This window comes from Pongo abelii, chromosome 6, assembly GCF_028885655.2.
Source record: "Pongo abelii isolate AG06213 chromosome 6, NHGRI_mPonAbe1-v2.0_pri, whole genome shotgun sequence".
NCBI classification, from domain to species: Eukaryota; Metazoa; Chordata; class Mammalia; order Primates; family Hominidae; genus Pongo; species Pongo abelii.
This window is the reverse complement of record NC_071991.2, coordinates 775014-800414: the sequence shown is the minus strand read 5'-3', so window position 1 is coordinate 800414 and position 25401 is coordinate 775014. Positions and strand designations below refer to the sequence as shown.

Below are 25401 nucleotides of genomic sequence, written 5' to 3'. Positions count from 1 at the left end.
TTCTCTGAACACACGCACCTGTGGACGTGCCAGGTCCCTGGGAGCTCCCTTTACAGATGTGTAGAGACGGAGCGGCAGTGCTGATGTCTCTTCCCATGCTGTGTGGCCCCAGCATGCAGGGCGAGGGACGGCCCAGGGGTTGGTGCACCTGCGTCCGAGGGGTCCAGGGGCCCCTCACACGTGTGTCCTCTCGGGCAAGCTCCCTGCCATTCATTTCTGGTTCTTGTGACAGAGACAGACGACGGAGCCTCATGCTGGATGGGAGCTGGATGGGAACTGCTTGGCGCACAGGTGGGGATCCTTCCAGTCCGCAGCCTCAGAATCACCTGCAGGGCTGACTGCGGCCCACCCGTCTCTGCCTCAGTACGTCTGACCTGAGGCCCTGCAATGTGCATTTCTAACAAGCTTCCAGGTGAGGCTGCTGCCACTGGCTCCGTCACCACTGAGGACCACCGACCCAGGGGCTCTTAAGGGCCCTTCAAAGACATGGCAGAAGCCACAGAGGTCAAAGGGCACACAAGGAAGAGGTGGAAGACCACCCCTGAGGGCCCCTGAAATCCCTGTGGCCACCAGTTACAGAAGCTGGTGCAGGGAGCAGCCATGACGGTGCAACTCTGGAGGGGACCAGAGGGTGGTGAGGGTGTCTAGGGTAGGGGATGTGAGTCCATGGGGCAGGCTCAGCCACGCATGCTGACCTCCCAACCTGGACACTCCAGCCATCCCCAAGGCTGACCTCCCCCAACCCTGACATCCCCCAGGAGTGACCTCCCCCAACCCAGACACCCCCCAATAGTGACCTCCCCCAACCCAGATACCACAAGGCTGACCTCCCCCAACCCAGACACCCCCGAAGGCTGACCTCCCCCAACCCAGACACCCCCCAAGGCTGACCTCCCCCAACCCAGACACCCCCCAAGGGTGACCTTCCCCAACCCAGACACCCCCAAGACTGACCTCCCCCAACCCAGACACCCCCCAAGGCTGACCTCCCCCAACCCAGACACCACAAGGCTGACCTCCCCCAAGCCAGATACCCCCCAAGGCTGACCTCACCCGACCCTGACACCCCCCGAGGTTGACCTCCCTCAACCTAGACACCCCCCAAGGCTGACCTCTCCCCCCCGGCGTCCCCCCAAGGCTGGCCTCCCACAACCTGGACACCCCAGCCACCCCCAAGGCTGACCTCTCCCACCCAGACAATCCCAAAGGTGACCTTCCTCCACCCGGACAAAACACCCTCCACCAAGGTTGATGTCCCCCAACTCTGAAACTACCCACCATCCAGATTGACCTCTGCACCTGGACACCCCAGCTGCCAACCAAGGCTGACCTCCCCCTACCCAGACACCCCCAAGGCTGGCCTGCCCCCACCCTGATGCCCCCAAGGCTGACCTCCCCCAACCCTGATGCCCCCCAAGGCTGACCTCCCCCCACCCTGACACCCCCCAAGGCTGACCTCCCCCCACCCTGACACCCCCAAGGCTGACCTCCCACGACCCTGACACCCCCCACAAGGCTGGCCTGCCCCACCCTGATGCCCTCCAAGGCTGACCTCCCCCGACCCTGACACCCCCAAGGCTGGCCTGCCCCGACTCTGATGCCCTAGCCCCTCTGGAGGTGAATCCTATGGGGCCCTCCTTACTGGGGGTGTTGCCTGAATGTTGGGAGCGTCTGCCCCCTGGTGTCCAGAGGGGGACACTACGACACCCCGCAGAGGAACCCTAGAATTCTAGAGGCTGGGATCCCTGCCTGACATGTCGGTTAGTTACCAACCCACAAAGTCAGGCATACACAATCATTATAACAAATATTTTTAATTAAATTTTCAAACATGAAAGTATAAATGTTAATATTTGTTGAAAAATATACACAGCATTTCCCCCTTGTGTGAACAGAACGGCTTCCGGTAACACTACCCACTTACAATGAGCTCTTTTAGGCACTTGGGTGTAGAATGTACGAGAGGGAAATGCAACTTTACTTTCCTGCTACCTATAGGGGCAACCACAATAAGATCCAATGAAATATTGTTTTCAACACTGTCAGCATCACTGACTTAAAACATACGGTGACCGGACATATAACCTTTAAAGGCCCAGTATATTTAAAACAGGAGAAATTTGGTAAGTTGTTAAGATTCCAAATTCCTTTTAGTCTGTTCACTGAGATATTAAATTTCAGGAGAAAGAACCCAAAAAGAGATTTCATTTCTTTATAATCACTTTGGCTTTTTTGTTTTTTGTTAAATAGGTAAAAACTTTCTTGGTGAGCATCTAAGCAGGATGGAACCGATAATTCACGAACCCAGCTGCACACGTGAGGCTTAAAAACTAAGATGATGCTGATCTGGCTGCAGGAGCAGCAGCTGCGATTTACTTTTAATTTCAAATCAGCTGTAGACGTTTGGGAGCCCTCTCGATGAACGGTACAAATCACATAAAATGCAGAATCCACTCAGAGGCTGTTATTCCAGGGAAAGAGCGGGCAGGTGTCCTGAGGAGTACATTCTTGCTGTCATAGTCTTGCTGTTGGCACAGAGGTGCCTTGTTTATGAGATTTAAAGGCCACAAACTCCGGCTCAGGTGGGGACAAGGGTGTGCTGTGGCTCGCACCAGCGTGGTCACTGCGTGGCTGGCACGGCCTGCACATGCTGCAGGAGCTGCTCGCAGTAGGTGGCTGAGCGGTGCTTGTGGATGACAGCCTCCGTCTCCCTCACCAGGAGATCTGGGAACAGCCCACTGCCCTCTTTGAGGACCTCTGTAAAATAGCAAAACAGCTTGAACATGCCAGAAATAAACATGAAACCAATCTTACCTCTCGTGCAAACTGCCTTTGTATTAAAGTTCAAGCATCTGTAAAAGCATTTGCAAATGACCTGACATTGTTGGGTGGATACACAGTAGTCACAATGTGGATACAAGTGACCCGACTCACAATGTGGATACGAGTGACCCGACTCACAATGTGGGTACGAATGACCTGACGCTGCTGGATGGGTGCACAGTAGTCACAATGTGGATACGAGTGACCTGACTCACAAAGTGGAAACGAGTGACCCGACTCACAATGTGGATACGAGTGAGCCGACTCACAATGTGGGTACGAATGACCTGACGCTGCTGGATGGGGACACAGTAGTCACAATGTGGAGACGAATGACCTGATCCTGCTGGATGGGTGTCCAGTGGTCATAACGTGGATACAAGTGACCTGACGCTGCTGGCCACGTGCATGGCAGTCCCAGTGTGGATAGGAGCGACCTGATGCAGCGGATGGGTGCGTGGCAGTCATAACGTGGATACAAGTGAGCTGACACTCTGGACGGGTGGACAGCAGTCAGAATGTGGATACGAATGACCTGAGTCACAACGTGGACACAAGTGACCTGATGCTGCCGGTGGTCACTATGGAATACGAGGAACCTGATGCTGCTGGGTGGGTGCATGGCAGTCGTAACGTGGATACAACCCGGCAGTCACAACGTGGATTCAAAGAACTTAAAATCGCCTCCTGGCAGTTGTTGGCAGACCATGAAATGATGTCCTGCAGAGTCTTCAGGTGGCATTTTTGGGCTTAGAAACAGGTTTCACAGGAGCAAATACACAGGCTCGGAAAAACAGACGACTTTCTTACCCAATTTGCTGATGCCAATTCACCTGCTGCAGTGACTGCAAACCTCCCACGAGCCAGGCACCACCGACACAGCCGGAAATGAACCCACGCTTACGGAGGGTTCATCAGGAAGCAGTGGCCGATGATGAAAATCAGGAAGGCAAACGTATCAGGGGCTCATGGTGGTGTATGTGATGTGGGCAGTGGGAGTTGCAGGGGTGGGGGCCAGTAACGGTTGGGCGTGTCTAGCTGAGGCAGGAAGGGGATGGGGAGGTTGCTGCAGTGGCTGGGGAGTCTTATCAGATTCTGCTGGGAGTTAAGAGGGGATCCAGGAGGACCTCAAGGTCTCTGTCTTCAATCTTGAGGACAGATGGCCACTGAGCCACTGAGGGTGGGGGGACCCGGCAGGCAGAGTCAGGGAGGTGGATAGCGGCCCAGGGTTCGGCACCAGGCAGCTGCACTCGTGTGTGGAGCTGAGGCCAGGAGAAGAGCTCTGAGGGAGCGGTGCAGACACAGCAGAGGAGCAGTGAGGGGCCCACATGGGCGAGGGAAAGACCAGGAGGCTGAGCACGGGTGTCCCGCAGCCAGAGGAGGGTGCGTGGCCACCAGCTGTGCCTGGCGCTGCTCAGAGGTGCAGGCAGGTGGACGGCCGCAGATGCCTGCCACGGGCTCAGGGCCTCGAGGAGGGGTAAGGCGGGCTGCTTCCAGGGAGCCTGCTGCCAGGTGGATGTGCGGTGGGGGACGTGGGGGCGGCGTCCAGGGCATCTGTGTTTCATTTTTTTTAAAGACAGGAGAAAGAATGGCCTGGACCGTGCAATGGGGGGAGACGCCCTGTGCGGTCCTGGGGAGACGAGAGGGCCGGGGCTGCAGGCTGAGCTGGTGGTGCACAGGGGCACTGGTCTCCTCAGACCAGAGCAAGATCCTGAGAGCGAGTGAAGCTGAAGCTGAGAGTAGGAGAAGCTCAGAACTCGGGTTGATGGTGCGTAGTGCAGGGCAGGAGAGCTGGGAGGGCGTAGGCAGGGCTGGGATTTGCCAGGGAGTGTGGGGAGCTGGGGGCGTGGCGTGGATCTGGCAGGACAGGCAGGGCTGAGATTTGTCAGGGAGTGTGGGGAGCTGGGAGCGCAGGGTGGATCTGGCAGGACGGGCTGTCCCAGCGAGGCCTGCGCGTGAGCTGCTGTCCTCCTTTTAAACAATTTCCAATTGGTCTCCAATTCGCAGCTTCTTTCCGTGACCTGGAGAGGGCACGGGCCCCGCCGTGGATCGATGGGCTCTGGGGCTCCCTCACTGGCTGACAACCTGATTCCATGACTCAAGGCAAGGGCTCCCGACACAGGCTCCAAGGCCCTCGGGGTCCCCAGGACCCTTCAGGGGGTCTGTGAGTCAAAGCCAGGTTTGTGGTCACACGCAGAGCACGCCCAGCCTGCCTGTCACTGTGCTCACACCTGCGCAGATGCGGGAGCAGCTGAACCCGCGCCCCCTGCCACACTCATCCTTGAGCACACGGCTTCCACCTGCCAGTGGGCACCATTAGGCCTGCGCCCACTGCCGAGGATACAAGTCAAGCTCTCACACACAAAATCAGAATTATCCAAAGCTTGGCCCTGCCACCACAAGGCCTGGATTCTTCTGAGCCTGGTGCCAATGCAGGAGAGTTTCTGACGTTGCATAAGGAGAGCAGCCACACCAGGACCATCCGAGTTTCTGACGCGGCGTGACGGGACGCGGCCACGCCATGAAGGTCCGAGTTTCTGACGCTGCGTGACAGGATGCGGCCACGCCAGGAAGGTCCGAGTTTCTGATGTTGCATGAGGACACGTGGCCACGCCACGAAGGTCCGAGTTTCTGACGCTGCGTGACGGGACGCGGCCACGCCAGGAAGGTCCGAGTTTCTGATGTTGCATGAGGACACGTGGCCACGCCACGAAGGTCCGAGTTTCTGACGCTGCGTGACGGGACGGGGCCACGCCAGGAAGGTCCGAGTTTCTGACGCTGCGTGACGGGACGGGGCCACGCCAGGAAGGTCCGAGTTTCTGACGCTGCGTGACGGGACGCGGCCACGCCAGGAAGGTCCGAGTTTCTGATGTTGCATGAGGACACGTGGCCACGCCACGAAGGTCCGAGTTTCTGACGCTGCGTGACGGGACGGGGCCACGCCAGGAAGGTCCGAGTTTCTGACGCTGCGTGACGGGACGCGGCCACGCCAGGAAGGTCCGAGTTTCTGACGCTGCGTGACGGGACGCGGCCACGCCAGGAAGGTCCGAGTTTCTGACGCTGCGTGACGGGACGCGGCCACGCCAGGAAGGTCCGAGTTTCTGACGCTGCGTGAGGCGACGCGGCCACGCCAGGAAGGTCCGAGTTTCTGACGCTGCGTGACGGGACGCGGCCACGCCAGGAAGGTCCGAGTTTCTGACGCTGCGTGAGGCGACGCGGCCACACCAGGAAGGGCCCACATCGCGTAACGGGACGTAGCCATGCCGGGAAACCAGACGCAGCTGCGCCGGAAGGTCTAAGTAGTATTTTCGAAATGACGTCAAAAGGCAAAGTCAGCACATCCAGGCCCAGAGCTTCCACACAGCAAAGGGAAGAAGGAGCAGAGTACAGCCCGCGGTACGGGATGGGAGACCTATCTGCGAACCGCCGCCTGACAAGGGTTAATCACTGGAATATATGAGGAGCTCAGGCTCAATACGAGACAATCTAATAATCCAATTAAAAATGGGTAAAAGACGTGAACAGACGTCTCTCAAAAGACGGCATGGAAATGACAAACAGGCATCTGAAAAGGTGCCACCACCACCGCTCCTCCGAGAAATGCAGCTGGAAACGACAGTGAGACACCGTCTCCCCCCAGTTAAAATGGCTGCTATCCAGAGACAGGCAGAAACAAGTCCCGGCGCGGATGTGGAGACAAGGGAACGCTCACACGCTGCTGGTGCGAATGCAAATGAGTACCCGCTTGGAGAACAGCCTGGAGGTCCCTCAGAAACTAAGCATAGAGCCCCATACAGTCGAGCAATCCCACTCCTGGGCAAATACCCAAAAGAGAGGAAATCAGCTATGGGGGAGAGCTGCACACGCACGCCGACTGCCCCACTGTTCCCGACAGCCAAGGTTTGGAAGCAACCGGGGTGTCCACGGACAGATGAAGGGAGAAGGAAAACACGGCACACACACAGTGGAATATTATTCAGCCACAAAAGATCCAGTCATTGGATCAACATGGAGGGAAGTGGAGGTCGCTATGTTAAGTGAAGTCAGTCAGGCACAGAAGGACAAATTCCGCACATTCTCATTTGTGGGAGCTAAAAATAAAAATAATTGAACTCATGGAGATAGAGCAGAAGGATGGCTCCCAGAGGCTCGGAAGGGGAATGGGGCAGGGAGGAGAGGTGGGGATGGTTAATGGGTACAAAAACAGAATAAGAGCTAGTATTTGATAGCACAACAGGGTGACTATGGTCAACAATAATTTATCACACATTTAAACATAACGAAAAGTATCACTGAATTATTTGTAACACAAAGAAAGGGTAAGTGTTTGAAGTGACGGGGACCCCATTTCCCCAATGTGATTACACACACTGCATGCCTGTATCACAGTATCACACATGCCTTATAAATATATACAACTACTGTGTACCCACAAAAATTAAAAATACAAATTTTATTTTAAAAAAAGCAAAGTCATTATATTCACCACCACCAACAAAACAAAACAAAAAGAAAAAAAAGCAAATCATTACATTCCAAGTGCGAGATGGACCAGCGGATTTTAATGCACTGAGCGTGGAAGGCTCTGTGGTGTGTGGCCTCAGGCCCTGTGCTGTGAGTGACCTTCAAGAGATGGCCATGTCGCTGTTGGTGTGGTATCGAAGAAGGCCCACGCCCATCTGAAAAGGCTACTAAAATACTCTTCTCTTGTCCAACTACACCTGAAGCCACAGGCGAGGCCAGATTATTTTCCACGTATTTCAACCAGAGCCATACACATCATGACTGACTGTATGGAAGATGTGAAAGTCCAGTGTCTTCCATCAAGCTACACATTTAAGACATTTGCAGAAATTGTTCTTGCAGATGATTTTGTTTCGGAAAATATTTTTCAAAAACACAAGTCATCTGTGTCAATATATACTGGGCTTACTATTGTTATTTTAAACAATTAACAAATATTCTAGAATGCTCTCAATTTTGATTTCTGTTAGAGGAAATGTCAGTGGCTATCACCACAAAGATAGCTGCTCTCAGGGCTTGCCAAGAACTCAAGAGTGTGGCAGGCTGGAGCTGAGGCTCCTCCTGTGCCCCAGGGCCCTGCGGCAGGTCACACGGTTCAGCTACAGAGGCCCGTGGCAGGCGCTGAAAGCAGGCATCGGAACGAAGGCCAAGTCGTCAGAGTCTCACCTAAAATTGCATCCTGGATGGCCCTCTCTGGATCATCAAGGTGAACCAGCAACTCTCGGTACAGGTACTGGACACTGCTCTGATAGTAGGACTTTCCGTCGGCACCCTTGACACACTGCAGCCAGGTGACCAGGGTGGAGGCGGCTGCCATCCTCACATCGTTGGAAACGTCGTCCAGGCGTTTTAAGAGTTCTGGAAGGAGGGGGCGAGACAGGTGTGTGAGTCTAGAGCAGACGTTTCATGTCTCAACATCCGCAAAGGCACTTAGTTCACACTCCCATGGGACGCCTGCCCTGGGGTCCTCGGAACCCCTCACCTCACGGGAGACTCCGAGCATCTCGAGCCACATGCAAGGTGCTCCTGGCGACCTGGGACCCCCGAACCAACAGAGTGGAGGCGGCCCAGGCCCTGCTGCGGCCCCTGGAATAACCTGCCCTGCAGGCGCGAAGCCTCCCTGTAGCTGTAGCTGTGTGCTCACCTGGCCCTCCACTTCCTGCTCCCAGATGCTCAGATCCCCGAGCTGGCCACCCCACCCAGCTCCGACCCTGCCCTCCCACCAGAGCTGAGGACTCAGTGACAGACAACCCCCTACTGTGGTCAGTTTTCTGCTGCTGAAAACAGGAGGATGATCCTTCCCGACGGGTAGAAACTTATGAGGTTAATGGACATAATTTTTATCAAACTTATGCTTTTTTTTACATCAACTTAAAAAAATCTTTGGCACCCCCTTCTGTGTATCATCCGGAGATTCGCAGATGACCGAGTCGCAAAACCACCCAGAGGCCCATCTTCCCGACGCTGGGAGGGGCGGCTGCCCGCGCCTGGCACGAGGCCCATCTTCCCGCTGCAGATGCGAGGGTGGGCTGGGTATCTGCTGCTTTTGCAATGTGGAGGGCATGATCCACCCTCAGTAGGAGGTTCCTGTGTAACGAAAGGCATGAAAAACATCCAAAGTTCAGGCCATCCTACCAAGCCAGGCTTTGAGACAAGTGGGACCCAGTGGGTTAACTCCTGGCAGATGTCCAGGCGCTTCCCTGAGGGTTCTGGGCCCTGAGGGTGCTGGGCTTTCCAGCCACCAAACACAGGCACCAAGGAGGGGCCTTCCAGCCACCAAACACAGGCACCAAGGCAGAAGCCGCGGAGCGCATCCAGGCATTAGGGCGCCAAACCCTGAAGCAGCCCTGCACGGCGGGAGCCCTCACTGCACGGCGGGAGCCCTCGCTGCACAGGGGGTATGCTCACTGCACGGCAGGTGCCCTCGCTGCACGGGGGGTATGCTCACAGCATGGCAGGTGCCCTCGCTGCACGGGGGGTATGCTCACTGCACGGCAGGTGCCCTCGCTGCACGGGGGGTATGCTCACTGCACGGCAGGTGCCCTTGCTGCACGGGGGGTATGCTCACTGCACAGTGGGTGCCCTCGCTGCACGGGGGGTATGCTCACGGCACGGCGGTAACCCTCACTGCACGGGGGGTATGGTCACTGCACGGCGGGAGCCCTCGCTGCACGGGGGGTATGCTCACTGCACGGCAGGTGCCCTCACTGCATGGGGGTATGCTCACGGCACGGCGGTAACCCTCACTGCACGGGGGGTATGGTCACTGCACGGCGGGAGCCCTCGCTGCACGGGGGGTATGCTCACTGCACAGCAGGTGCCCTCACTGCATGGGGGTATGCTCACGGCACGGCGGTAACCCTCACTGCACGGGGGGTATGGTCACTGCACGGCGGGAGCCCTCGCTGCACGGGGGGTATGCTCACTGCACGGCAGGTGCCCTCACTGCATGGGGGTATGCTCACGGCACGGCAGGAGCCCTCACTGCACGGGGGGTATGCTCACGGCACGGCGGGAGCCCTCGCTGCACGGGTCTCAGGAGGAAGGACGGAGTCATATGCTCAACTCACCCCAGGTCGTCCCGCTAGCAAACATCTATGGGCCCGGACAGGATCCTCTGAGGCCTCCCGCTGGCGTGGTCAACTATGGAATTGCACAGAGTGGCGTTGGCTATTGTGTTTTTACGATGGTCACTCCCTGGACGGCCTGCAGGTCCACTTTTGTACCAGTTTAGGGTTCCTTTCATGCACGACTAAGCCAGGCAGAATCGGCTCACGCTGGCCTGTCTGCTGTTCACGTTTGTGTCTGTCTGTTCTGGGAGGCCTGGGTGCCTGTGCTCCCAACTCAGGACATCCTTCCCTTCCCCACCAAGGAGGCCACGATTTGTCCAACGCTTCACCCTGGGAAGCCCAGAGCTGGCACTAATGGGCAAGGGGCCTCTCAAGGAACGTTTTGTAGTGAAAATAAACAGGGGGCTGTGGCCCAGACGCCCAAACGCGCTCAGACGCCCTCAGACGCCCAAACGTGTGCAGCCTTTCCGCCGGCTCCTGTTTTAAAAAGTGAGTGAATTCCCAACAATCGCATGGACTGAACTTGTTCCAGAGTCAGTGGGAACAGGATGTTTGTTAACGAAAGAATAAAAACAGAAAAGCAAAGGTGAGAGAATGATTGACAAAGGCCCCCGGACCTCAGAGTTCAGCAGGCGGCAGTTTTTCTGCCCAGTGCCGTGTGTACTGTGAATCTGAAAATTCATGTCTGTCTCCAGTTCTGGAAGATTCTGAAGCACCATCTCTCCTCCATTCTCTTCTCCTGGGATTCAGAAAAGCCCGGGAGCCTCTCGGCCCACTCGGCGCCTCTCCATCCCGTGTCCTCCGCCCGCTCCAGGCCCCGCGTCCCTCCCTGTCCCGTGTCCTCCGCCCGCCCCAGGCCCCGCGCCCCTCTCTGTCCCGTGATCTCGGGGAATTCCACATTCCTGGCTCTCACGTCACTAATTGTTTTCAGCCACATTCAGTCTAGAGTTGACCCAATGCACAGAGTGTGAAGTTCCGATGACTCCATTCATTTCCGGGAATTAGTAAGAACCATCTTTTAAAAACTACTAAACATTTCTGGCATAAATACACAAAGTACAGATAATCACATAAAGTAGAGCTAATCAGGAAAGCCTGAGTGGCCGCTTCCCGCCCACCCCATCCCCTTCCTCCCTCGCTGGGTAACTCCTTTCCTGAAAGTAGCGCCAGCACACCATTCCGTGTCACTCCGGACTTCCCAGCGATCGTTTCCATTTCCATCTGTTCTTTATTCCTGCTTGTCTTCTTGTTTCTCAACTTGTTTTTTAGTGGATGTTGTTCTTTTAGCTTTTTGAGGATCTTAAACACGCCTCAAAAAAGGTAACTTTGAGGTGGTTCTATTATCGGCACTTCCTTCCCGGGCTGGGTGCGAGGCCGCCCTTAGCGCCGGGTCTCCGGTGTTCTGAGGCAGCAGTCCCCAACCTTTCTGGCACCAGGCGCTGGTTTCATGGAAGACAATTTTCCATGGACCAGGGGGTGGGATGGTTTCGGGATGATTCACGTGCGTTACATTTATTGTAGATGTTATTTCTATGATGACATTATAACATATAATTCTACAACTCATCATCATGTAGAATCAGTGGGAGCCTGAGCTTGTTTTCCTGCAACTGGATGGTCCCATCTGGGGACGACGGGAGACAATGGCGGATCATCAGGCACTAGTTTCATAAGGAGCATCAGCCTGGATCACTCACATGCACAGTTCACAATAGGATTTGTGGTCCTGTGAGAATCTAATGCCGTTGCTGATCTGACGGGAGGCAGACCTCAGGTGGTAATGCGAGAGATGGGGAGCAGCTGTAAACACAGATGAAGCTTCGCTCACCCACCTCTCACCTCCTGCTGCGCGGTCTGGTTCCTAACAGGACCCAGACAGGTACTGGTCCATGGGCTGGGTGGCGGGGGCCCTGTCCTGAGGGGTTTGTGTGCAGGCTGCCCTGAGTGAGGGGTTCTCCGAATTCATGACTGTTCAGTGCTGCTTCTTTTCGGGGGCTTCAAGCTGACCACTCCATTCCCCTCCCTAGCGCTTGCTCTCACCTGGGGTTGGTCTGGGGTTTGGGCTCCAGGAGGCGGAGACACTGAGGCTGTGCCCCTGGTCCTGCTGCAGGGTGGCCCGGCCCCGTCTCCCCACAGGCAGCTCCAGCTGCCCCACCCTAAGGGCACTGCTCTAGGGGGACCCTGCAACCCTTAAGGGCCCCACTCCCGGCCGCGTGGAAGCTGAGCCTTGTTACCCCCACCCAGTGCTGGTTTGGAGACCTCTGCCTTGCTCCTTGCTGTGCCATTTAATTTGTGGTATTTCATCTGTCATTGCTGTTTGTTCTCATAGTACCAACTTGAACAGAAGTCAAAGAGGAGCATTTTCTTTTTTTTTTTTTTTTTTTTGAGACGGAGTCCGGCTCTGTCACCTAGGCTGGAGTGCAATGGTACGATCTTGGCTCACTGCAACCTCCACCTCCTGAGTTCAAGCGATTCTCTTGCCTCAGCCTCCTGAGTAGCTGGGACCACAGGCGCGCGCCACCACGTCCAGCTAATTTTTTTATTTTTAGTAGAGATGGGGTCACCATTTTGGCCAGGATGGTTTCCATCTCTTGACTTTGTGATCCACCCGCCTCAGCCTCCCCAAAGTGCTGGGATTACAGGCGTGAGCCACTGTGCCCTGCCACGTTTTCTGTTTTTTTCTGTAAAACAAACCACCATCAGATTTAAATACAGTCATCATTTGGTATCTGTGGGGTTTGGTTCCAGGAATCCTCTCCCTCCAGGATACCAAAATCCTCAAATGCTCAAGTCTCTGATAAAAAAAGGCATAGTATTTGCACATGACCCACGCACATCTTCTGGCACACCTTAAATTGTCTCTAGATTATGTTTAATGCCAAATACAACATCCACACGACGCTTCCTTCATGCGGGTCCAACGTTGTTTTAAGGCCGAACGCAACATCCACACGACGCTTCCTTCATGTGGGTCCAACGTTGTTTTAAGGCCGAACGCGACGTGTACACGATGCTTTCTTCATGCGGGTTCAACGTTGTACTTGGTGCTCAACAAATTCTAGCTTTGCTTTTTGGAACTGTGGAATTCTGCCCCCCAATACGTACATATTTATATATGCAAATGTACATACAAATTTGTATTTGTATGTATAAATGCACAAACATGTATACATGTAGCCATACATATATACACACACACACACACATATCTACTTTTAAAGACAAGGTTTTGGTCTGTTGCCCAGGCTGGGCTCAAGCCATCCTCCTGCCTCAGCTTCCTGAGTAGCTGGGACTACAGGTGTGTGCCACCAGCCCCGGCTAATTTTTAAATTTTTTGTTGAGATGGGGGTATCACTATGTTGCCCAGGCTGGTCTCAAATTCCTGGGCTCAAGCAACCCTCCTGCCTAAAGTGCTGGATTTACAGGTGTGAGCCACCACACCCAGCCCCAGATAGTTTTGATCCGAGGTTGGGTGACTCCACGGATGCAAACGGAACCCAGGGATACGGAGGGCCGACTGTATACACACAGGCTGTGAACAACATAAATGTCCTACCAGGATAAATCTTGATGAGTTTCTCTGGATCCGTCATGCCGCCTGAGGTTTTTAAGAACGTGTTGATAATACGGCACGAGATCAGTCGCGTCATCTGCGAATCCTCCTCCAGAGTGGTCAGGACCTGAGGCATCAGTGTTTCCTGCACGTCCCGTATCTGCAATCAGCAAACACATACGACGTGATTCACATCTGTCCCGGAGTGGGGGTGGGGGGGGGCTCACCATCGGTGCACTCCTGCCTGGAAGGGCTTAGGGGGCTTGAAACCTTTACCTAAAAAGTAGGCTTGAATCTTCATTGTAAAATTTAGATTTTGAGCAATTTTTAACTTGCTTACTTGATTTTTAGAAAATACGCACACTGTTCACAACTCCTGGGTGAGGCACTAACCCTAAACCAGGGTAATTAATGGCTCGCCTGGGCCCCACCGCCGTGGGGCTTTCAGCGGGAGCACCGACCGCACCACCCTGTGCGCACCAGGAGGTGGCGCTGATGCTGCACGGGCGCCCGGGGCTGCGCCTTCCCGCCGGGCGGCGACCAGGACGCGGGCGGGCATCAGTGTCTGTTCTCTGACACTTGGTACCAGCTGGAGGTGTTCATAGAAACGATGCGGAAAGCCCAGGCCTGTCCTCTGGCCTGGATCCTGGGATTCGCCTCCTGGTCTTGTAGCCAGCATTGGGCCGCAAACCCGAGAAACCGCACGCTCATGAGCGGCTGCAAAACCCGCAGCACGAGCGGGCTGGCTGGGCCCGCGGCCTGGCTCCCGCTCTCCCGCCTGCTGTCTGAACCGCAGCCCGGCCGCCGGCTCCTGCCCTTCCGCCGCCAGTGTGGGGAGAGCCTCTTGGGGTACCGGCCCCAGGCGGAGGCGCAGCTGCTGCCTGCCCAAGTTCCTGCTGCGGGAGCTCTGCCGGGCGCCAGGAAGCCTGTGCAGTCCCCGGCCGGCGTCCACCGAGCACGCACGGGGCCCCGTACCTGCTTTGCCGACAGGACCTCGCTGCTGGTGAGCGCCCAGAGGCAGGACACGGCAGCCGTGCGGATGGCCGCGGCTGTCCTCCCCGCGTGCCACTGCAGACTGGGGGCCAGGATGTCCTTTGTCACCGTCTCGAGGTAGCTGGCAAACTGCCTGGAACCAGAGCGGAGAGGGCGGATGAGGAGGCTGGACAGGCGCTCGGATGGAACGTTTCAGTCTGGGGATGAATGGGGCTGAGGGGGAGCCAAACAGGAAAACGAACTCGACCCCAAAACACGAGACCCCTCCTCCTCTCAGGAGCCGCTTCTCAGTGCGAATTGGGAGGTTCCTCCAGGCCCAACCCCACCCGGGAGACAGCGGTGCCTGTGCCCCTGGCGTCTCCTGCGGCCCGCGTACGTCGTGTTCTCCAGAGAGCCCAGAGGCCCTGGGCCGAGGGTGCACTTTCAGCCTCTCGCCGCTCCTAGCTCCAAAAGGAGGCCTGATTGACGCCTGGGCAAGGGCAGGTGCGGTGGTGTCGGCAGCACCCAGTGAGCCCTTTTCCATCTGCATCCCTCCCCCAGAAAAAGGACAAGTCTCTCCAGCCACAGAACCCTCCGTCCAGCAAGGACAGTCGCTGCGGCTTCACAGAGGCGGGATGGGAGGGCCACAGGCGCGGTCCCAGGGACCCAAGGGCCACAGCTCAGAGAGACGGGCAGTTCCCACCCCGTCGGCGACTTGGTTCTGATGGTGACCAGTCAGGTCAAAGTGCCACCAAGACAAACCCAAAGCAAAATGACACACTCATTAGTGACATCCCAACGCCACGGTATGTTTCAAAGGTGGCTCTGGTCTCCAAGACCAGCTCCACAGCCCGCGGCACTCCAACGTCCGTGAAGCCTGCACAGCGTCCCTTCCTCTTCTGGAGGTGCCACTGGCTTGCTCCTGGCAGGGGCCATGTTGGGACCAGCCAGGTAGATGAGCAGATGTGGAAAGTGACGTTGGTGTAGTGTGATTTACACGCGTTCAGCAAGGTTTCCGGCGTGTGTTCGTTTTTAAGCAGAGCTGCCATTTTCGTCACCGTGACTTGCAAGAGGGCTCTCTGGAATGAACGAACCCAGCGCCTGCTCCACGGTGACCACACGAAATGGCCTGGAAGTCCTGGCCTTCAGGGTGCGGGGTCCAAGTGTGGGCCAGGCGTGCCACACGGGCGCCACCTAGGAGTGCTTGGGTTTTTTTAAAATTGTTTTTTTTTTTTTTTTAATTTTGGGGTGAAGGATGCTCAGCCTGTGTCTGACAGAAGCTCCATCAGAACTTCTGGGCGTCCGTCAGAACCACCATCGAACCACTGAACGAGGCATGTTCCTTTTTTTTGAGACAAAGTCTCGCTCTTGCTGCCCAGGCTGGAGTGCAGTGGCACAATCTCCGCTCACTGCAACCTCTGCCTCCCAGGTTCAAGTGATTCTCCTGCCTCAGCCTCCTGAGTAGCTGGGATCACAGGCACCTGCCACCATGCACTGGGGCCAGGTACAGCCAGGCCTGCAGGGCCCCAAAATGCTACAGTCCACGGGCACCAAGGCCAGGCACAGCCAGGCCTGGAGGACCCCAAGACACTACAGTCCATGGGCACCAGGGCTGGGCACAGCCAGGCCCATAGGACCCGAAGACGCTGCGGAGCCGGGGAGCAAGGGGCCCAGCGGCTGGTGCTCTGGGTTCCCTGCCTGAGCACATCCCTATTACAGAGGGACTCGAGGTCCACTATGGGGCTCGACTCCCAGAAATGGTGCAGCCTCAAAGCCAGGAGCCTCTTGCCCTGAACTTGCAGCCACTTCTCTGGAGCTTCTGTCAGACGCAGGCTGAGTACCCTTCACTCCAGAATCCAAAGTGCTCCAGGGTCTGACCATTTCTGAGCACTGACATGACGCTCAAATGAAATACTCACTGGAGCATTTTGGATTTCTGAAGTTTGGATTAGGGATGCTCTACAATGCGATTACCACAGAATTTTAAGAAAACCTAAACACAACTAGTCCTGAGTGTCCCAGGTGAGACACAGAAAGCCTGTGGGAGGCACAGCCCTGAGAACCTCTCATGATTCACGGTGTCCAAAATGGAGACACCATGGCAGATGCGGCCCTCAGCCCTCTTGGGCACCCGCACAGCAGGGACCTGCGTACAGCCGGTGCTCACAGCTGCAGGCAGCAGGAAGGTGCTCTGCGCAGACGACGGTCAGCGGCGACTCCCCACCCACCATTCCTACTTCAGCAGAGCCAACTCGCTATTCCATGATTCTAAAAATAAAAACCAAACGGATAAAAAAAATCTTTCCTATTAAAATAGCTAATAAGTTCATTAAAATCACTGCCATTTGAACACTTTACTTCTCCTGACACCAACTGCCTTCCATAAGACGTTGTTAAGCGCACTTTCTTTGGGAATTCAGCCCAGATGTGGAAACTGTGCTCCACAGAGTTAACTGTTCCTGGGCAGAACCTGCCCAGCGGTTCCTCCCAAAATACAGCCGAGTGTGAGCTCCAGAGGGAAGGGCCTGGACCCTGCTGTGTTATCTGCGTGGTATCTACACAAATATCAGCCTGCAAGCTGGAAGGCTGCCCCGGCTCTCAGTTCGTATCTTTCTATGGTCCGTTCTAAGCCCTGAAGTCTTTGAAGACAAACAGGAAACAAAATTTCCTGCAGTACGACAGGCGGGCTGAGGCCCGAGAGCAGAGATGAGGGCCATGGAGGAGAAAAGTCTGAACGCCTGGATTTTTTCCACCTGAGGATCCGGTGTGTGAACTGCTTTCCGCTTTGACAGATGTGCTGCCGGGGCGGGTCCCAGTGCTGATGCAGCCCAGATCCAGCCACACAGGCGGGGGTAGGACCCAGCTGACGGCACCTTTTGCTCTGAACAAAGTAAGCGGCAGGACCCTAAGAGCTACCTCAGCAGCGGCACCTGGGCGGGGCCTCTTCCTCCACTGCCCCTCCCAGCGCTCCTAGAGGGCACCCATGCTTCTTGCCCTTACTTCAAAGCCGTACACCTGGAGGCCCTAGGCCCTCGGGGTCTTAATGCCGCCTAAAAGTTCTCTTAGATAACAGAGAGGTATTTCTACTACTTTGACCATCAATGGTAATTCAATCAGTTCTTTGTTAGGTTTGGAAAGTGCCCAAAGGCTTTTAAAACAGAGAACAGCTAATACATAAGCCATTAACAGTTAATGTTCCCTAAAACTTTTTCATTCACTGGAATTTTAATGACCACAAGCTGATGACTTTGACTTAGTGCTTCTCCGTGCATTCCCAGCTGAGAGCTTGTGTTTACCCAGTGAGGACGGACGAGCTGCTTCCGGGCCAGTCAAGCTCAGGGGTCACTGCATACGCCCACCTCAGACTTGGTGTGGGGAACCCTCGCCCAGAGAGCTGTGGGGGAGGGAGGTGGGGACCCCCGGCCCACCTCAGAGTCGGCGTGGGGGAGGGAGGTGGGGACCCCCTTGCTCAGTGAGCTGTTGGGGAGGGAGATGGGGACTCCTGGCCCAGGCCCCAGCTAGGGGCCATGCAGAGGCAGAGCCCGGACCTACCCCTGGGAGTTGATGGTGTCCGCGGCTCTGAGCAGCACAGTGGACAAGATGGAGAACAGCTTCAGGCGCATCTGCGGGTCTCGGGAGGGCTGAAGACAGGCCCTGAGCGTGGGCACGACGTGGGGCAGGGCTTGTCCTAGGGCAGGGCCTGCAAGACACAACAGAGGCTCCTGTGCACGGCCCTCAGGAGACGGGAGGCAGCCCCATCCAGCACAGGCCCAGGCTCGGGCGCTCCCACCTGGGAGAGGGCACTATCGGCCACCACCTCCCCGCTTCCTCTTTTTGAATCAGTAAGGTGATTATCACAGAAAAGCTGCAGAAAATTTTAACCCCCCAAAATCACGCTTTTCCATATGAAAACCTTCTATTTGGCCAGGCATGGTGGCTCATGCCTATAATCCCAGCACTTTGGGAGGCCAAGGAGGGAGGATCACCTGAGGTCCGGAGTTTGAGACCAGCCTGGTCAACATGGTGAAACCCTATCTCCACTAAAAATACAAAAATTACCCTAGCATGGTGGCGCGTACCTGTAGTCCCATCTACTTGGGAGGCTGAGGCAGGAGAATCACTTGAACCTGGGAGGTGGAGGTTGCAGTGAGCCGAGATCGTGCCACTGCACTCCAGCCTGGGTGACAAAGTGAGACTCTGTCTCAAAAAAACAAAAACCAAAACAAAACAAAACCTGGACGTGGTGGCTCACGCCTGTAATTCCAGCACATTAGAAAGCCAAGATGGGTGGACCACCTGAGGTCGGGAGTTCGAGACCAGCCTGACCAACATGGAGAAAACCCCATCTCTACTAAAAATACAAAATTAGCTGGGCGTGGTGGTGGGCGCCTGTAATCCCAGCTGCTTGACTGCTTGAACCCGTGAGGCGGAAGTTGCGGTGAGCTGAGATCGCACTATTGCACTCCAGCCTGGGCAACAAGAGCAAAACTCCGTCTCAAAAACAAAACCTTCCATTTTTCTTAAACTTTTCTAAGTTTTTTTGAAAAATTAAAATCAAGCAATAGTTGAAATGACAACCAAAATCAATTGTTTTAGTGAAAGTTGTTGTTTAATAGCTGCCTCTCAGCGTTGCAGCCCTCACCCCGCCCACACTCAGGGCCAAGCTCCTGCACCCTGGCTGCTCTCCAGTGGGCACCTGCACTGTGCATCCTACACCCCAAGGGGTCCCCACTGCAGTAGGGCCGCCCCGCCTCCCTGTAAGTCTCCATGAATGACAGGGCAAAGACAGCTCTGCGGGTCCCCGCAGTGTCTCCTGCCAGGCTCAGCCTGCAGGCCCAGGAGCTGAAGGCTCAGGGTGGGGACTGGGTTGGGACCACAGAGGGAAACGCTCTGGCCCCAGGCCAGTGTAGAGGGAACGTCCACTGGCTTATCCAAGCATCTGTGCGTCACCTTGAGCTGTCGCTGGGGACCCCGCGATGTGAGCCTTCTCCCTAGCGCCGCCAGTCATCAGAGCAGGCTGCTCGGTAGCGGACTGAGACCCCCACCTGCCCTTGCCACGCGGAGACGCAATGTACTCGCTGCTCTGGCTCGAAGTCAGGCCTCGCTCAGGCCTCGCGGTGAGACCAGCTGGTGTCTTGGAGAGCCTCCCCACGCAGCCGGGCAGGAGGAGTTGCATCGAAGCTGCTGGGACGCCTGACTTGAGCCTCCCGCCAGAGCAGGAGTCTCGGGCCAAATGCCGCCCTGCCACAAGAACCACGCTGCTTCTGACCCAGTTTCTGACTGTTTCACCCTCTCTACATCTTAAACTAGAAACAAGACAGAGTTTCTGGCTTAAAAATAAAAAGAAAACAGCCAAATGTCCACAGGTCACCTCCAACTCCTGAGATGGGAAAGAAGCAGCACGCTGAGGGGTGGGCCACTTGCTGTCAAGAATGTTCAAACCTGACGCCTGGGCCACGTGTCTGCCTTCCCAGCATGAGCGCTCCTGCTTGCAGCACTGACACTTCCGCCCGGGCCACCCATCTGCCTTCCCAGCATGAGCTCTCCTGGTTGCAGCACGGACACTTCCGCCTGGGCCACGCGTCTGCCCTCCCAGCACTAACGTCCCTGCTCGCAGCATGGACACTTCCGCCCAGGGCACGCGTCTGCCCTCCCAGCACTAGCGCTCCTGCTCGAGGTAGGTGTGGACACTTCCGCCCGGTCTATGTGTCTGCCCTCCCAGCACTAGCGCTCCTGCTCCAGGTAGGCGCGGCCACTTCCGCCCGGGCCACGTGTCTGCCCTCCCAGCACTAGCGCTCCTGCTCGCGGCACGGACACTCCCACTGGACCACGTGTCTGCCCTCCCAGCGCGAGCTCCTGCTCGCAGCACGGACACTTCCGTCCGGACCACGTGTCTGCCTTCCAAGCACTAGCGCTCCTGCTGGCGGACACTTCCGCCCGGGGCCACGTGTCCACCCTCACACTAGCGCTCCTACTTGCAGCACGGACACTTCCGCCCGGATCACGTGTCTGCCCTCCCAGCGCGAGCTCCTGCTTGCAGCACGGACACTTCTGCACTGGCTTCACTTTCCCTCCATATCACACCACACCTGTCTTCCCATTTTGCTATAAAGGCTTAGGATAATTGTTTTTAATGGTTACCAGAGCATTTCTTCTATGGAAATATCATTATATATTTAACTTCGTATGAGGTATTTGGGTCACTTCCAATTTCTGCTATTAAATTATGCCCCGATGCATATTTTTGGGTGCATAGCTTTTTCCATAGTTAGAATTGGAAGGATAGATTCTCATGAATGTGATTGCTGGATGAAAGGAGTGAAGACATTGGCAATTCCAGATGCGCACCATCCCACGGCTTTCCAAAAGCACCTTGGCACTCCCAGCTCAGCCACCCTGGGCAGCAGCTGTTTATTTCGCTTAATTGGATAAATGAAGAAATGGGACCCTACAGTCTTTTTTTTTTTTTTTTTGAGACGGAGTCTCGCTGTGTCGCCCAGGCTGGAGGGCAGTGGCACAATCTCGGCTCACTGCAAGCCCCGCCTCCAGGGTTCATGCCATTCTCCTGCCTCAGCCTCCCGAGTAGCTGGGACCACAAGCGCCCGCCACCACACCCAGCTAATTTTTTGTATTTTTAGTAGAGACGGGGTTTCACTGTGTTAGCCAGGATGGTCTCGATCTCCTGACCTCGGGATCTGCCCGCCTCGGCCTCCCAAAGTGCTGGGATTACAGGCGTGAGCCACCACGCCCAGCAGGACCCTACAGTCTTTAATTCATATTTCCTCATGACTAGAAGAGCTGGATAGTTCCCGCTCTATTTGCTTATTAGTTGTATCAATTCTTTTTTATAAAATGTGGATATTTTGCCTGTTTGTTTGGGAGTTAATGCTTTTTGTTTTTTGGAATCATGGTCTCTCTCTGTTGTCTGGGCTGGAGTGCAGTGGTACAATCACAGCTCCCTGAAGCCTCAACTCCTGGGCTCACGTGAGCCTCCTTGCCTCAGCCTCTATCATCACAACAGGCTGCTCGGTTATGGACTCAGACTGCTGAGATTATAGGCCTGAGCCACCGTGCCCAACTCTTAATGTTTTTGTTCTCATTTTGTGTCATTTTATGTCAATTATGTAACAAAGATCTCACACTGTCATCCTTACTGCAAATATTTTCCTAAGTCTATGTTCCTTTTATTTTGGTTCAAATGTATATAGTCAAATCAACATCTTTGTAGATCCCCCATCCTCTCAAAGTTTAGAAATTATCCCTTTCTGTATGTTTAAAATAATTAAAATTTAAAAGGTATCTTCCCATAGAACTTTTGTAAATGAGAAATTTAAAAATTTCTCCTATTAAAAAATTGTTTTAATCCTTTTGTCTTCTGTTTATTACAGTAGTGCATGCTCATTAGAGAAAGCTTAGAAAAACATAGAAAAAAAATAAAGAATAAAATAAAAATCATCTGTATTCCCAAGGACATGATGTTGGAAATATTGTATTATATTTGAGGCTGTGCCCCCGATTCCCGAGAGCACCACACATGTGTGCACTCAGATGGGGCTCAGAGAAAATAATCATTGGGAAATGCAGTTTTAAACCAGGTGTAGTGGCTCATGCCTGTAATCCCAGCACTTTGGGAGGCTGAGGTGCGAAGATTGTTCGAGCCTAGGAGTTTGAGATTAGCCTGGGCAAAATAAAGAGACCCCATGTCTACAAAAAATACAAAAATTAGCCAGGCATGGTGGTGAGTGCCTGAGTTCCCAGCTACTCAGGAGGCTGAGGCAGGAGGATGGCTTGAGCACAGCAGTTCAAGACTAGTCTGGCAGCATATATGACCCCATTTCTAGAAAAAAATACAAAAGTAGCTAGGTGGCATGTGCCTACAATCCCATCTACTTAGGAGGCTAAGGCAGAAAAATCACTTCACTTGATCGCAGAAGTTTTGAGGCTACAGTGAGCTGTGATCGTACCACTGCACTCGAGCCTGGGTGACAGTGTGAGACCGTCTCAAAAAACAAAAAACAAAAAAAGCCACACAGTTTTATACCCAGCTCTTGACACTGAACGGCACACTGCAGTCTTCCTGCCTTTCAGCAAATGACAGATGTGGGCCCAAAGAGATGCGTGTTCCAAGCTGCCAATCAGTTCCGCCAACACCATAAGAAATGCTTCTGCAAAGAGGAAGAGCAGATGGTGGAGAAGCCACCAGAGCTGCAGTAAATGTGAGTCCTGGCTTCACTGCAAGCCGAGTCTCTCGGGGTCTGTGTGCCCAGTTTTCTGGACTGTGAGGTGAAGGCTGGAGTAATTCGGTGCAGGAGGTGGTTAGGAGTAACACTCAGTAGAAATCTGAAATGGAACACCCTGGGCCCCCATCCAAGAGGCCCGTGGGAGAGGGGCTGAGGGAGGCTCTGGAGTCACTGCCTCGGGAGTTCTCTGTGCTCTGCCTCCTTGTCTGTGAAACGGGGTCACAGTTCCCACCACACAGGCCGGCTATGAGGGCAGATGAGCTGACGGCTGTAAGGCTTGCAGAGCAGCGTCTGGCATAGAGTGTTCAACGCCCCGAGTGCATGTCAGCAATCGCCAGCTTTGCTTTTTTTTTTGGTTTTAGAGACAGGGCCTTGCTCTGTTGCCCAGGCTGGAGTGCAGTGGTGCAGTCACAGCTCACTGAAGCCTCGAACTCCTGGGCTCCAGGGATCCTCCCGCTTCAGCTTCCTGAGTAGCTGGGGCCACAGGTGCGTACCACCACGCCTGGCTAACTGTATTTTATTTATTTTTAAATTTTAGATTCAGAGGTACATGTGCGGTTTTTTTCATCTTTTTGTAGAGATGAGGTCTTGCCACGTTGGCCAGGCTGGTCTCAAACTCCCGAGCTCAAGTGATCCTCCCACTTCAGCCTCCCAAAGTGCTGGGATTACAGGCGTGAGCCACCATGCCCAGCCAGTATTTTCTTTTCTAATTTGGAAACAGTTTTGAATGCAGCTGACAAAGAACAATTTTGGATATTTTTCCAAGTCTCAGGAAAAAAAAGGTGAGTCCCTACCAGGCACAGAGATTGCATAAGAACGATCTTAGCGTCCTCAGATGCAGAGCACGACCGCCCTGGTGCACACATCCAACAGGAGGCGGGGGCACTCGGAGCTGCACACGGGAGTGGGAGAGCCGGGGAGGCAAACGAGGAAAAGCTGCCGCGGCGAGTTCATGGCCCATGGAGCAGCGCGGGCTGTGTGTCCCAGGGCACTATGGCCACTGAACGGATGCCTCCTTAGGGTTCTGCAGCGGATCTTGCCCCGCGCTGAAGCCCCGCCGGGCCACACTGTCCATCCCAGGAAAAGTGGCTGATCCGCAGGCTCAAGGAGAACCACAGAAATGCTGGTCTCAGAGGGGCTGGGGCTAAGGCCCCCATGTCACACACACAGCACCCATGCGGCTAGACATCTAGATTCTGCAACAAAATCCAGTTGTATTTAAGAAGCCAGGCTACAAAACAGACCATGGAAAACCACACTTGGAAGGTTTCACATGAAAGCGTGTGCCCGGGCCAAGTGGAAGAGCTGCGTCCCACAGTCTTCAATACGATGCTCCTTAAAATGCTGATTCTCCACAGCAAGAGTGACTACTGGGTACTTTTAAAAACACGCTTCAGTGAACCACAGCTCAGCTGGTCGGCGCTGGTACCTGCTGAGCACCTGGGGGAGCAGGTGTGTAGCCCGAGCGGGGCCAGGCACGGCTCGCCAGCTGTCGGGACGGCTCACCTGACTGCGCGACGATGACACTGAACTGCAGGAGCTCTGGCGAGTGTGCGGTCCAGTCGAGGTGCGACGCAGTCACCCGCTCCAGGAGGGGACCGATGTGCTTGTGGTAGAGGTCCTGGCAGCCGCTGACACCCTCCACCATGGCCAGTGAGTCCATCGTCTCCTGTGCCTGGAGGTTACAAGTCAGAGACTGAGACAATTCCAACACTCAGGGCTCAAGCCTGCCTGCCTGCTGGGACTCACTATCCCCCTCACGCGTAAGAACCACACAGGCCGGGCCTGCTAGGATAACTGGGAAGGAGGCTGCCACAGGGAGCCCCGCCCAGGGTGCAGGAGAGCGAGAGCCGAGGGTGCAGGGCGAGACCCTGATCCCGTTCACACCAATGCCATCTCTGCAGCGAATCATGAAGCAGGCACTGTGCACACTGGAATGCACACAGCACAGGTGGTCCTGGGGTTTACACAGATGCTAGGTGTCCGCCTGGGCAGGCAGGGCTCCTCTGAGGCGGTGAGGGGCAGAGAGTGGCGGGCAAGTGGCTTAAAGAGTTAAGCCCAGCAGACCAGACCTCCAGGTAAAAGTAACTGGGCAGACAGAGATGATAACCTTGGCCACCTTTTACTTTTAGCTGGCTGCTCTCCTTGGGGGCTTACGAACAGCTGAGGCTCCCCGGTGGCCACTGCCCCAAGCCTGGAGTCTGAATCTGGGGCTGCCTGGCGTCCTCCCCCATGACCAGCAAAGACTTTGCTTTTGCTGGTACCTCAGGCCCTAACAGTGACAGCGTCTGCTGAGACACACGCCCCTTGGGAAGCTTGTTTTTAAAGAGGCCCCAAGAAGGAAGGGGAGAGCAGCAGCCTCCTCCACACCAGGTTCCCCGTGGTACATTCAGGCCGTGAATCTCCCAGAGAGAGAACCTGCCGAGAGGGGCTGTCCACAGACAGAACGGGAGGAGGAACTAAGTCTCAGCTTCCAGAGAGGCAGACAGACACTGGGGCCTCCAGGGGCCCTAGGAGCCCATGAGGAGGTTGGGGTTAGAAGATTTCTGGGCATAATGGCCAGGTGCAGTGGCTCATGCCTGTGATCCCAGCCCTTCGGGAGGCTGAGGCAGGTGAATCACCTGCGGTCAGGAGCTTGAGACCAACCTGGCCAACATGGCAAAACCTTGTCTCTATTAAAAATATAAACAATAGCCGGGTGTGGTGGCGGGCGCCTGTA

General features: G+C 55.1%; 1 protein-coding gene across 2 annotated transcripts in view; it reads right to left on the bottom strand.

Moving 5' to 3' along the window:
• Positions 1-1798: 1798 nt before the first annotated feature.
• Positions 1799-25401, bottom strand: part of DNAAF5 (dynein axonemal assembly factor 5) — a 59881-nt gene continuing 36278 nt past the window's right edge. Inside the window, exons 8-13 of one of the 2 annotated variants that reach the window (XM_024241246.2) lie at positions 24189-24357; positions 17995-18142; positions 14446-14596; positions 13474-13630; positions 8014-8205; positions 1799-2757 (exon numbers count right to left, since the gene is read on the bottom strand). In XM_024241246.2, coding sequence (XP_024097014.1) covers positions 2621-2757; positions 8014-8205; positions 13474-13630; positions 14446-14596; positions 17995-18142; positions 24189-24357 — 954 coding nt within the window. In that variant the 3' untranslated portion in view covers positions 1799-2620. Of the gene's footprint in view, positions 2758-8013; positions 8206-13473; positions 13631-14445; positions 14597-17994; positions 18143-24188; positions 24358-25401 lie in introns of those variants that run through there. The other variant, XM_063725850.1, reaches the window with a different exon arrangement.